This window comes from Balaenoptera borealis (genome assembly GCF_965194805.1).
Source record: "Balaenoptera borealis genome assembly, chromosome: 10".
Taxonomy (NCBI): Eukaryota; Metazoa; Chordata; class Mammalia; order Artiodactyla; family Balaenopteridae; genus Balaenoptera; species Balaenoptera borealis.
In genome coordinates, this window is record NC_138874.1 from 52,595,488 (window position 1) to 52,608,828 (window position 13,341).

A 13,341-nucleotide genomic window follows, 5' to 3' on the forward strand; every position below is an offset into this window, starting at 1 on the left:
TATTATTGATAAAATGACCACATTACCCAAGGCACTCTACAGATTTAACGTAATCCCTATCAAAATACCAACGGCATTTTTCACAGAACTAGAACAAATAATTCTAAAATTTCTATGGAAACACAAAAGATCCTAAATAGCCAACATAATCTTGAGAAAGAAGAACAAAGGCAGAGGTATCATGCTCCCTGATTTCAAACTATATTACGAAGCATAGTAATCAAAACAGTATGGTACCTGCACAAAAACAGACACATAGATCTGTGGAACATAAAAAGGAGACCAGAAAAATGAACGCACACTTATACGGAAATTAATCTACAGCAAAGGAGGCAAGACTATACAATGGGAAAAAGATAGCTTCTACAATAAATGGTTTTGGGAAAACTGGACAGCTACACGCAAAAGAATGAAACTGGACTATTTTCTCATACCATATACAAAAATAAATTCAAAAGGAATTAAGACTTAAATGTAAGACCTGAAACCATAAAACTTCTAGGAAAAACCATAAGCAGGGACACTTCCCTGTCATGCCTCAGGGCACCACTGAGGGTTTCCCCTATGCATCACCACCTCTTCCCCACAGAAGTGAAGGGAGCGCTTCCGGGTTCAGCAATAACCTGGAGCCAGTGTTAGGTTGGCCCTGCTGGGCCTTGTTCCAAAGCTCTGCCTTCACTTCGGGCTTTCTAGAAACCCAGATTTGCTCTTGGCCATGCTGGACAGCGTCCCAGATGTGTGTGTGAGCCCCCCATGGCAGATACGGCCTGAACAGCCCCCAAGAGGCAGGCGCAGTGTAATTCATGATGGCCAATAAACCGGACATGGCAATGTGGCTTTCTCGCTTGTTCACAGTTTACGGCTCTGCTTTGTTCTGTCTCTTCTTGGGTTGCATGAAGCAGCAAGCTTTTACCAATGTGCTTTGCTGGCAAATGCTCTGACTAGTGCTCTGAGGCTGCACCAAAGATTACCACACTTCCAGTTAAACAGAGCATTCCAGGCCCATGCTATGTCAGAGGACAGCTGCCACTACCTGTTCTATTCACTCATTTTTGTCAATTCCCTACCCGGTTACAATGAGTATTTTCCCAGTCTTGTTATTTTATTTGCTTCATGCTGCCACATACATGAAAAAGGTCCTTGATGCAAAGGGTTCAAATAGTTTACCTCTGCTGAGAGCTCTCTTGGATAAATTAAGCGCTAATCAACAGAATATTCTGAAATTCATTGCTTGTAATGAAATATTCTTGATGCCTACTACAGCTTTTATGCTTTTTAGTGGTCAAGGAAGTTTGCTCCACCCTTTTATATGCTATAGATTCCTTACTCTTTGATACTCCTCTCGAAGAAATCCATATAGTTGGACTTTGTTTAATGAACTGAGGATTGTTGTTGAACATCTGATAATGAAACCTGCTTGTCCACTGTTTGTGACAAGACTTTGTCTCAAGAGCATTGCCTTTATATGCAGACTGGCACCAACAGTTGCATAGTTTAACATTCAGCTAAGTTATATATAATATAAATAAGCATTGTTAGCTGCTGGTACTTCTGCTAGGGATGGTTAATTCCAGGTGTAAAAGTGACCTCAATGCAATTTGCATAATTTACATAAATGCATCTCAAAAGAAAAATATTCATTTTCCTGGCATGTTAAATCAAGCCTTTTAAACACTTGCTGAGCAACTTGATTGTAATGTGTTGTTAACAGGGAAGTTTGAATCTTGTGATAAATGTATCAAAAATTCTTTAGATGCTGCTGTGCCTTTATCATGAAGTACATTTATTTCTCTGGTAAAAATACCCCTAAAGTTTGTTTTCATCTAATTGGTAACCTGAATTTATATCTGGCATGAGTTCATTGTGGTAATATTAACATGTAAATTCAGTATATTTTGAGACAGTATTCTTTTGCTATTCAGTAATTTTGGTCGACGATTTTAACAAAAACACTTCCCACTGTATTTAATTTCAAATTGTTTCTAAATTGATTTTGTGCTGCTTTGTTAGGACAGATTTATTTTGGATGTACCATTATAATAGGAATTCTATATGTATCTTATACTATGACTTTCCAAAATTTTATTTTCATAATTACTTCTGTGGCTTTGAATATTTTTTTAAAAGGCCCAAATGAAAGCTTGTTAACCAACTGGGTAAATATTTGTGGTCACCTAAGCGTTTTACATCAGAGAGCAGTACGGTAGTCAGTCAGTTTTCCTTTCAGAGATCCACTGAGTAACACTTCTCAAACAGGAAATCATTCTTTTAGAAATGTGGACACACAGGTTTTAGTATTATCGTAGTTTACACAGTTACTTAGATCAGATTCTTGACTGCCAATTTTCTCGGTTTCTTAGGCTTGAATTGTCATAGACGGTTACAGCAGTTCAGATGCCTTTTGAAAGGAATGTAACTGAAGATTGAGCATATGACTAAACTTTGTATCTGTTCTGAAATAATAATGAAGATTATACATAATTACCCATCAAATCTGACTTAAAAGATTAAATAGAAAGGTTTATAGGAAAGGTTATTGATTGGGAATGGAGCCAGAGGAGTTGTGGGGGAAATAGTGTGCGTTTCAATGGCGTAATGCACAGATACGTTTGGGGGGATTGGATGTATTATGCAACTGTGATTTGAGTTGTGTAATATGTTAAATACATTCGTTCAGCTTCCATTAACTCCTTTCTAAAATTCATTCTGATCTTTATTTACTGTTGCATGATTGGAAACGTTTAAAACATTGCAAAATGTTAACACAGAGTAATGTAATGGTTTTCGTAATGAGTTTCCTTCTATGTGCATGTAACTTGGATTTCTCAAATATAGTCGGTGACTAATCAGTGACATCAGTTTTCTTTTTACTCAACTTTTTGATCTATAGAAATGTGATACCCACTTGATAGCTCAACTGTAACCAGCTAGTTTTGTAATTTTGTAATATTTATCTACTAAGTTAGAGAAGCCTCGTAATATACAGTTGATTGTGTGGGGGGGGGGCAGTCTTATTATCACTATGTATGTCATCTGATGGTTTTAAAAACTAAATTTTCTAGAGCAATAAAGTAACTACAATGTTAAGTAAACAATAAAAAAATACTCAGGCAGGATGCTCTTTGACATTGATTTTAGCAATATTTGGGGGGGTGGGGATAAATCTCCTTAGGAAAGGGAAACAAAAGCAAAAATAAACAAATGGGACTACATCAAACTTAAAAGCTTTTGCACAGTGAAGGAAACTGTCAACAAAATTAAAAGGCCTCATACTGAATGGGAGAAGATATTTGCAAACAAAATATTCATTAAGGGGTTAAGATCCAAAATATACAAAGAGCTCATATAACTCAACATCAAAAAAAGAAACAATCCAATTAAAAATGGGCAAAGAATCTGAATAGACATTTTTCCAAAGATATACAGATGGCCAAAACGCACATGAAAAGATGCTCGATATCGCTAATTATCAGGGAAATGTAAATTAAAACCACGAGCTGTCAACTTCACACCTGTCAGAATGCCTATTATCCAAAAGACAACAAATACCAAGTGTTGGCAAGGATGTAGAGAAAAGGGAACCTGTATGCATTGTTTACAGGAATGTAAATTGGTGCAGTCACTATGGAAAACAGTATGGAGATTACTCAAAAAATTAAAAATAGAACTACCATATGACCCAGGAATTCCACTCCTTGCTTTTTATCCAAAGAAAACAAAAACACTAGTTTGAAAAGATATATGCATTGCAGTATTATGTACAATAGCAAAGATATTAAAGCAACCTATGTGCTCATCGATAAATGAACAGATAAAGAAGATGTGGTATACACACACACACATAAACACACACAATGGAACATTACTCAGCCATAAAAAAGAATTAAATCTTGCTATTTGTGACAACATGGAGAGACCTAGAGGGAATATGCTAAGTGAAATAAGTCAAACAGAGAAAGACAAATACCATATGATTTCACTTACATATGAAATCTTAAAAAAAACACAAATGGACAAATGTAACAAAACAGAAACAAACTTATAGATACCATGAACGGGGAGGTGGGGGAATGGGGTGATGAGAGAACTAGGTGAGGGAGATTAAGAGGTACAAACTTCCATGTATAAAATAAATGTCACAGGTATGAAATATACAGTGTGGGGAATTTGTCAGTCATGATATCATATGTTTATATGATGATAGATGGTAATTAGACTTATCATGGTCATTTTGAAATATATGGAACTATTGAATCACTATGTTGTGCACAAGGAACTCACGTAGTGTTGTACATCAATTATACTTCAAAAACAAACTCATAGAAAAAGAGACAATATTTGTGCTTTTCAGAGGTAGGAAGTAGAAAGAGTGGGAATTGGATAAAAGTGGTCAAGTTACAAACTTCTAGTTATAAGAAAGTATGTACTAGGGATGTAATGTATAACATGGTTAATATAATGAACATGGCTGTATGTTATGTATGAAAGTTACTAAGAGAGTAAATCCCAAGAAAAAAATTTTTTTTCTTTCTTATTTTGTATCTATACGAGATGACGGATGTTCACTAAACTTATTGTGATAATCATTTTATGATGTATCTAAGTCAAATCATTATGCTGTACACCTTAAAATTATACAGTGCTGTATGTCAATTCTATCTCCATAAAACTGGAAAAAGGTTCCATAATACTGTTGCAGGGATAAAGAAATGAGTCACTGGAATAGAATAGAGATCCCAGAAAATTGTATACTTTGGAACATATTTCAATTTATCTATCAATTTATATTTCATACAGAATAGGAGTAAAGAAACTATTCAGATTTGATATGCATGTATTATACATGTATAATGTATTAAATAAAACATGATTGTATATATATGCATGCATTACTTATGTTATAGTTTATATGCATATGTATACAAATATATATAAAACAATGGAAACATTTAAAAAGTGTGCGTGTATGTGTGAAAAATGGTAACATTTCACATTAATTGGGAAAGGATCAACTATATAATACATGACGGTTTCCCAATGGTTACCACTGTAAAAAAAAAAAAAAAATTCCACTTCATTTAGACATAAAAATAAATTTCAGATGAAAAAAAGATCTAAAGGTTAAATAACAATAATTCAATCTTTTAAAAAGAAAATGTGGGAACTATATAACATTTTTGTTGCAAGAATTTCTTGACAAAGCACAAACCAACAAACCATGGCACAGGGTAGGTGCTCAAATGTCTGTTTAAGAAATTAAAAGATGGATCATATGTTCACATTAAAGTTCTTAAAATCTTTTATGATTAAAATATTATTTTCAAAGTTAAAAGAAAAGCCATAGTCAACAGAAGACATTTTTAACAAACCTAAGCAATGCAATTCAAAAAAAAAAAAAAAAACCTAAAAATTGGCAAAGGGTTGAGGCAACTTATAGAATTAGAAAGCCAAATGGTTAATAAATGTTTTAAAAAAATGTTTCCTTGAGTAATCAGAAAATTATAAATTGAAACCAATGAGATACATTGAATACTATTTGGATTCAAAGGACATTTCAAAAATGACAGCCTCGCACCGCGATGAAGAGTGGCCCCCACTTGCCACAACTAGAGAAAGCCCTCGCACAGAAACGAAAACCCAACACAGCCAAAAAATAAATAAAGTGAAATTCTTTAAAAAAAAAAAAAAATGACAGCCTCAAGTGTTATCCGCCATGTGGAGAAATGAGAATTCAGACTCTTGAGGGGAGTGAGTGTAAGTGATTCAGCCACTTTAGAGACCTCACTGCAGGGTTCTGTTCCCTGTGGAACCTCACAGAAAACTGCCATCAGTTACGAGATCTCAGGGGCAGGTCCTCAGGCTGCATTTCTTCAGCCAGTGTTCACTTGTTAATCAACATTAAGTCTAAGGAAGCACTCTCCCTTACTGTTTCCTCAATATTCTTAGAGATGAAATCACCAGCAAGGCAAATCAAGAATTTAACACACACTCCACTTTTAGTAAAATTAGAATCTAAGCAGATGTCCAGAGACTTGAAGTTTCTAATCATTATTATATTTCACATCCTTACAACATTTGTGGTTTTTATTATGAAGTAATTATCCATACTATTTATTGCTTATTCTAAGACAAGGAAGGTGTTTAAGATTGACCTTATGTGTATCCTGATTCATGGTTTCAAGACAATCCGTCATCTAAAATAATTCCCTAAAGAATGTGTTGCTCTTCAGATTTTAAAAAACTCCTGAATTGCAGACAAGACAATATTTCTTGGTTTTTTTTCAAACTCATGCCTTCTTTTGATAAAAGAGGGAAAAAACCATTAATGTCATACAATTTGAGGTTTCAAAATAAATAAGACTAAAAATAAATCAGATCTGTTAGACAAAACACTGCTTTGATTTCAAACTATACCTTTCACAAAATTCTAATATGGTCTCTCAGGATATGTTACAAGAACCAGGTGTTAAATAAAGAATGAGGTGCTTAGCAAACAATAAAGTATGACCTTAGGATGAGTCATTTTCTGTGTTTAAAACATATATTTTAAAATATTTCCATATGTATGTAAGTCTGAAGCATTACATATAATTTTTTATAGCTAGTTTAATGAAAGAGACAGTAAGTTAGTTATACCTGTGGACACAAGGTTTCCAGGTGATTGGCTGCAACTTTGACAATCTTAATTCCATCTTCATTTGTTGACATGGAACAAGCAAGATTTGCCACCTTAAATACAATATAAAACAATGGAAATTATCTCAGATTATGAAGGAAATGCAGAAACATTTGTCATCCTAGACAAGTAAGAGTATGTACATGTTCACTGAAAATCTCAATGACAAACAACAGCATTTTCATAAATGTCACTGGTATCTGCTTTATGGAAGCATTCAGAGAATCTGTTGATATTGAATAACAACAAAGGGCTTCCCTGGTGGCGCAATGGTTCAGAATCTGCCTGCTAATGCAGGGGACACGGGTTCGAGCCCTGGTCTGGGAAGATCCCGCATGCCACGGAGCGGCTGGGCCCGTGAGCCACAATTACTGAGCCTGCGCGTCTGGAGCCTGTGCTCCGCAACAAGAGAGGCCGCGATAGTGAGAGGCCCACGCACAGCGATGAAGAGTGGCCCCCACTTGCCGCAACTAGAGAAAGCCCTCGCACAGAAACGAAGACCCAACACAGCCATAAATAAATAAATAAATGAATAAATAATTTTTAAAAAATAAATTAAAAAAATAATAAATAACAACAAAGGGCCATGGAAAATCATTTAAAGCCGAAAGGAAGACTGGTGAGTGAATTAGTAAACCCTGTACAGTCTCTTGGTATCAACACCTAACCCATAATAAGATGCTAACTATTACGGTTTCCTAAGGGACTGAAAAAAAAGTTTACCTATGGATTGAATGCCGATAGATTCTTGGAATCTCATATGATTGTGGTTTATTTTAAGTTTGTAATTGGTTTATTATTTCCCAGAGGTCTATTATGCATACTTAAGTTGCATTAAGCATGACTGTATCTTTATTCATGTTTTATTCAGCATCAAATATGCTGCAAAGCTGGACAAATACAAGATAATTGAATTCTTCTTCCTGTTCTTGATTTTCTACTACAACTTCGTAGGCACTATTTGACATTCGAGCAGTCAACTTGATTCAAGCCCTTAGCAATACCCATATTCTTTTATGCATTATTGCTTTTGAAACTCACACTCTTTTCCAGGGAAATGGGTGCCCTTTTAAATAACTACATTCACGTCCATTACCTAAGTCCAACGTTTACAAATAATTTCTTTATACCATGAATGAGTCATGAGAAATATCATGGAATTCCTTTCTTTTCCTTTGAACCTCACTCTTATTCAACATTCCCCTTGCTAACAGGTGAGTATTCATGTACAGAGGCAATGTTTTCTCTGATCTACAAAATACGTCGTTGTCTTCATCACTGCAAAGAGATTGCTTTTCTAACAATCATCTTCCTAATATCTCTGTTAGCTATTATATACTTTAGCACATGGCAAGTTTTACTGATCAAATCCAAAATGCATTCAGTTGCAGAGAAACCGCACTTAAACTGCATGCAGTGGAAGCGAACAACAAACATTTCCTTGGATGACTATTTGTAGAGTACCACAAACTGTTACTTACATGGATCTGCAGCCTTTGCTTTTTTTTATAGCATTACTTTAAATATGTCAACAGTGAAACCACTCCATGGTTTGCATTTACATATAATGAAATAGCAGCCATACATTATTTAACTGGGGAACGGCATTGTTCACTTTATTAATATACATGGAAATGGCGTACTTGAAAAGGTCTTTTGTTGGCTTGAAGGTCACAATGCCTCAACTTTCATATTTGACACATAATTAGCACATTTGTGAATTATTTGAAAAGGGCAGCAGTTTCTTTGCCCCTCTCTCCCACTCCCAAAGCCCCACTCACAGAAAGTAAAATTTAGCAGTCTAACTGCTTTAATATGTCTCATAATAATATGTACTGCACTTGCAGAAAATAGCTATCTGTAAATTTGAGCACTCTTTGTTTTAAGTAAAAATTTTAAATGATTGCCTCAATCTTTTGGTCAAATCAGATGAATGTTGGTTAATCCAAAGTTTAAAATTACAGAAAGGTACTCTATAGAGGCACTCTTTTTTTAAAAAAAGTTATTTTATATCGGAGCATAGCTGATTGACAATGTTGTGTTAGTTTCAGCTGTACAGCAAAAGGATTCAGTTATATATGTATCTATTCTTTTCCAAATTCTTTTCCCATTTAGGTTATTACAGGATATTGAGCAGAGCTCCCTGTGCTATACAGTAGGTCCTTGTTGCTTGTCTATTTTAAATATAGTAATGTGTACATGTCAATCCCAAATTCCCAATCTATCCCAAACAACCCAATCAAAAAAATGGGCAGAAGACCTAAATAGACATTTCTCCAAAGAAACAGACATACAGATGGCCAAGAGGCACATGAAAAGATGCTCAACATCACTAATTATTACAGAACTGCAAATCAAAACTACAATGAGATACCACCTCACAACAGTCAGAATGGCCATCATCAAAAAATCTACAAACAATAAATGCTGGAGAGGGTGTTAAGAAAAGGGAACTCTCCTTCACTGTTGGTGGGAATGTAAATTGATACAGCCACTATGGAGAACGGTATGGAGGTTCCGTAAGAAACTAAAAATAGAGCTACTATATGATCCAGCAATCCCACTCCTGGGCATATATCCAGAGAAAACCATAATCCGAAAGTATACATGCACCCAATATTCACTGCAGCGCTATTTATAACAGCCAAGACATGGAAGCAACTTAAATGTCCATCAACAGAGGAATAGATAAAGAAGATGTGGTACATATACACAATGGAACATTACTCATTCATTAAAAAGAATGAAATAATGTCATTTGCAGCAATATGGATGGACCTGGAGATTATCATACTAAGTGAAGTCAGACAGAGAAAGACAAATATCATAAGATATTGCTTATATGCGGAATCTAAAAAAAAATGATACAAATGAACTTACTTACAAAAGAGACTCACAGACTTAGAGGTCACCAGAAGGAAGGGTGGGGACACTCTTTTACTTTATTTATTTTTAATGTTTCATCTTTACCTTTTTTCCCTTTTAAAAACACATTCTTCTTCTGGACATTTTCTTTTCTCCATGTTTATCGTAGCCAATTCAGTGACTAATGTTAACATAAAAATCATCCTAAACACAAAGTTTCTGTTTATATTAGCAGACTTAAGTCTTACAAAACTCTCAATTGAAAATACAACACACCTTAAAGTTTTCTACTCAATTAATGATTATATTAACACTCTTTCTGTCTTCCTTTATTAAGACATACCCAAATTTCTCCTTACCAGAACTGTTCTATGTCAGGTAAACTTTCTAGATAATCAAGTACTATTTCCCGATTATTAAGGCATGTGGAGTCTTCGTGATATTTTATACAAACAAATTGAATTTATAGGATAGCTAGTATTCTGTGACCAAATAGAGAAAGTTATGTGATAAAAATCGCTTTACATTTCTAATTTGAGTGATTTGTGACATATTTTCTAAGTCACATGAATGTGTAAATGAAAGCCAAATTTTTTCTAACAATATTCCTAAGTTCTGTGTGGCTCTTTAGGCAGTCAGGTATGTTCCCAAGCATGGCATGAAGGCAACTCCCTATTGGTCAAAGAAAACAGCATGCAAACAAAATATTTTAAAAAACAGTTTGAGCTTTTTTGGACATCTGACAGCTTTTATATATCTAACTTTGACAGTGCTTCAAAAGTCTGTGTAAAGTTTCATTATTCAAGAGATCTTTGTGAAAGATTTTTGCCCACTAAGGAAAACTGTTCACAGAGAGGTTTTGGAAACAAATAGATCTGGGTTTTAACTCAATTCCCACAATTAATAAAATTTCTGACCATGGGCAAAATGTTAACATCTCTGAGATCATTCTGTCACCTATAACATGGGTACGATAGTATCAATCTCACTGGAGTATTTTGAGGATTAAATGAGATAGTTTGTGAAGATAGCCTGATACCAGGTAGCCCTGACCATGTATCAATTTCCTTCCAGCTCATCTCCCTTCTATTAATGGGGGGTGGGAAAGAACATTCACTCTCTCAAGAGGTTTTATAGAATTAAAACTTTAGGAGTCTAAAGAAATTTGACAAAATGTCTAATCAAAGAGCCACAAATTCAAATGTTTACAGGACTCATGCAGGGAATACAAACATAGAGTCTAGATGTAACAGTGGTTAGGGTGCATGGTGGTGCCCCAGGCAAACATGAGTGTGTATGCCCTGCCTAAAGGCATTAGGCCTCATTAAAACAAGTTGAAATACAAGGAAAAACTCACTTCCTTAACCAAGCTAACAGTCTGTTGACTTACTTTAGTTCATAGTTCACCAATTTGTGACCTCTGACCTCATTCTCTAATCCTCTATTGTATAAATAGGAAAACAAAGTCAGAGAGAAGAAACATACTCAAACTATCCAAGGACAGGGAGACTATTAATCAAGGCTATGTGTGTGCTATTTATGCCATCCTGAATTAAAGCATTGAAAAGTCTCCTGCATTGAAATGATTGACCAGACTTTTTATTGATATTGTGCTATATCCTTAGCCAAGACCAAGAAAATCAGAGCCTAAATTATCCTAAATAAATGAGACCAAGGGCACTCAGGTAAATTCACAAGTTTATTAAAAAGACAAGGCCAGGACATAACGTTTTTTCATTTTTACAAAAGATTAAGCTATATCATTAAAATAATTGCTGATACTCTATCTAATAATTGCAAAAGTCAAATTTAAAAAAAATTTCAGACAGGGACATGTTTTCATGTTACTCAGAGGGGAGTGATTTTTTAACATCAGCACCTCACTTGTGAGCCTCTTTCCTTCTCACCAGTCCTTGTGCCCTCTAAGATGTATATCTCATTCTAAATGCTTTAAACTTGAATGTACTGCCCTTTCAGGTCTATTAAAAAAAAAGTTGTAGAAAAAAAGCCTGACCAGGCAATTCTTGAACTAATTCACATTTATTACCATCTTGTTGATGTTTGTTCTCCTCTTCCTGGTTCCTAGTTCAGTTTCTGTATACCAATTTTGAATGTCCCTGCCATCTTTTCTATTTGCTGGACTTTTCCCCCTTCACCTGGCATAGTACATGGCACCTCTCACTCCCTGACCCATGTTCTGAAGTGAGAAATTCCCTGCTCTGGAACCTGGCCTCATAAAACCCTGCCAGCTAGGCCAATTCCATCAAGGTCAGGGAGTTGGCCATAATTGACCCCCCTCACCACCAATGACTCACGAATGGCAGTATCAAGGAAAGCTACAAAAAAGATATTTGGAGAGTGGGAGTATTTTCAATGACCTTTAAATCAGTCTACCATGCTATAGGCTTAACTCTGCTGTTTATCATTACTCTGTTCTGAGCTGATAAAGAGATTGAATTTTTAAAAGTACTGAATACCAGAGCATGCTATATTTTAACATTCTAATATCAAGTGTTATTTGAAATCTCAGGTGCACTAGTTGTCCTCTCAAGTCATCTTAGACAACTGAAATGGTATCGTTGCTAGGAACAAGCTCACTATTTGGACAGCTGCTCATCATACATCATTCGTTCTGTCACTAAGGAGCTCTCACACAGATATTTACCTGCGATATGATTTCTCAAGAACATGAAGCAAACTTTGATGTTTGGTGAGATTTCCATTTTTGCATATTCATTGTTTATATATAGTTCACATAGTTAATTGTAATATCATGTCACTGTGTATCTTAGCTCTCAAGGGGGAAGAAAGGTCACCGTCTCATTTTCATTCATTTTCCTCTCTGGCAGATGGTCATGCAACTCCTGTGTAAACACTTTCAGAAACAGAATTTATTGTTTTGCAGGGCAGTCTATTCCCATTGCAGGGTAGTCCAAAGTTACACAAGTTAAGAAGTTCTTCCTTATAATGAGGTGAAATCTTTCTCTCAACAACTTTCTCACAGTGGTTATAGAATCTAAAATGTCAAATATCTTCAATAATAGAAATAAGGTTGGGCTCATAGAAAATCTTTATTAGTAGTCCTCAACCTGTGGGATAATTTAGATGGTGAGCATAACAGAATCACCAGTATAGCTATTAAAAGAAAAGTCCAGGTTCCTCTGACAAGATATTCTGATATATTAAGTATGTCTATGGGTGGAAGTTAGAAGAGGTATAAAGTATGTTTAATTAAATTTTTAAAAGTTCCCCAGGTGATTCTGATATACCACCGTCCACACACACATACACACAACACACAGAAACATATTTAGACTTTGGGTTGATTTTCATTTGTTTGGATAGATACTCCTTCCTGAAAATTAATGTAAAGGGGTGAAAATCTACAAGAAATATGAACTGAATATATATGGAAGAGGCTAGGAATCATAGAAAAGGCTTCGCAAGTTAGAGACAAGAAATAATGACCTATACTACCACCTGAGAAATAGGGCTTAGTCTATTAGGGCTACTATAACAAAAGTAAATATACTGGGTAGCTTACAAACAACAGAATTTATTTCTCACAGTGCTAGAGGCTGGGGAGTCTAGAATCAAGGTGCTGCCAGACTCAGTGTCTGGTGAGTACCAGCTTTCTGGTTCATAGACTAAACCCTCTAGCTGTAACCTGACATGGCAGAAGAGGTGAGGGATCTCTCTGGGGCTTCTTTTAATAAGGGCACTAATCACATATATGAGGGTTCTTCCCTCATTACCCAATCACCTTCAAAAGGTTCTACCTCCCAATACCATCACCTTGT

The 13,341-nt window shown here is 35.3% G+C and overlaps 1 protein-coding gene and 1 pseudogene across 6 annotated transcripts in view; one reads left to right on the forward strand and one right to left on the reverse strand.

Annotated features, from left to right (window-relative positions):
• CTNNA3 (catenin alpha 3) overlaps nucleotides 1-13,341 on the reverse strand; it is a 1,737,547-nt gene that overhangs the window by 605,954 nt on the left and 1,118,252 nt on the right. For all 5 annotated transcript variants that reach the window (XM_082408616.1, XM_082408615.1, XM_082408617.1 and 2 more), the window contains one exon: nucleotides 6,637-6,729. In XM_082408616.1, coding sequence (XP_082264742.1) covers nucleotides 6,637-6,729 — 93 coding nt within the window. The remainder of the gene's footprint in view (nucleotides 1-6,636; nucleotides 6,730-13,341) is intronic.
• On the forward strand, nucleotides 754-5,500 carry LOC309636246 (transmembrane protein 33 pseudogene; annotated as a pseudogene). The gene has a single exon. The product of its transcript is annotated as a transmembrane protein 33 pseudogene (transcript).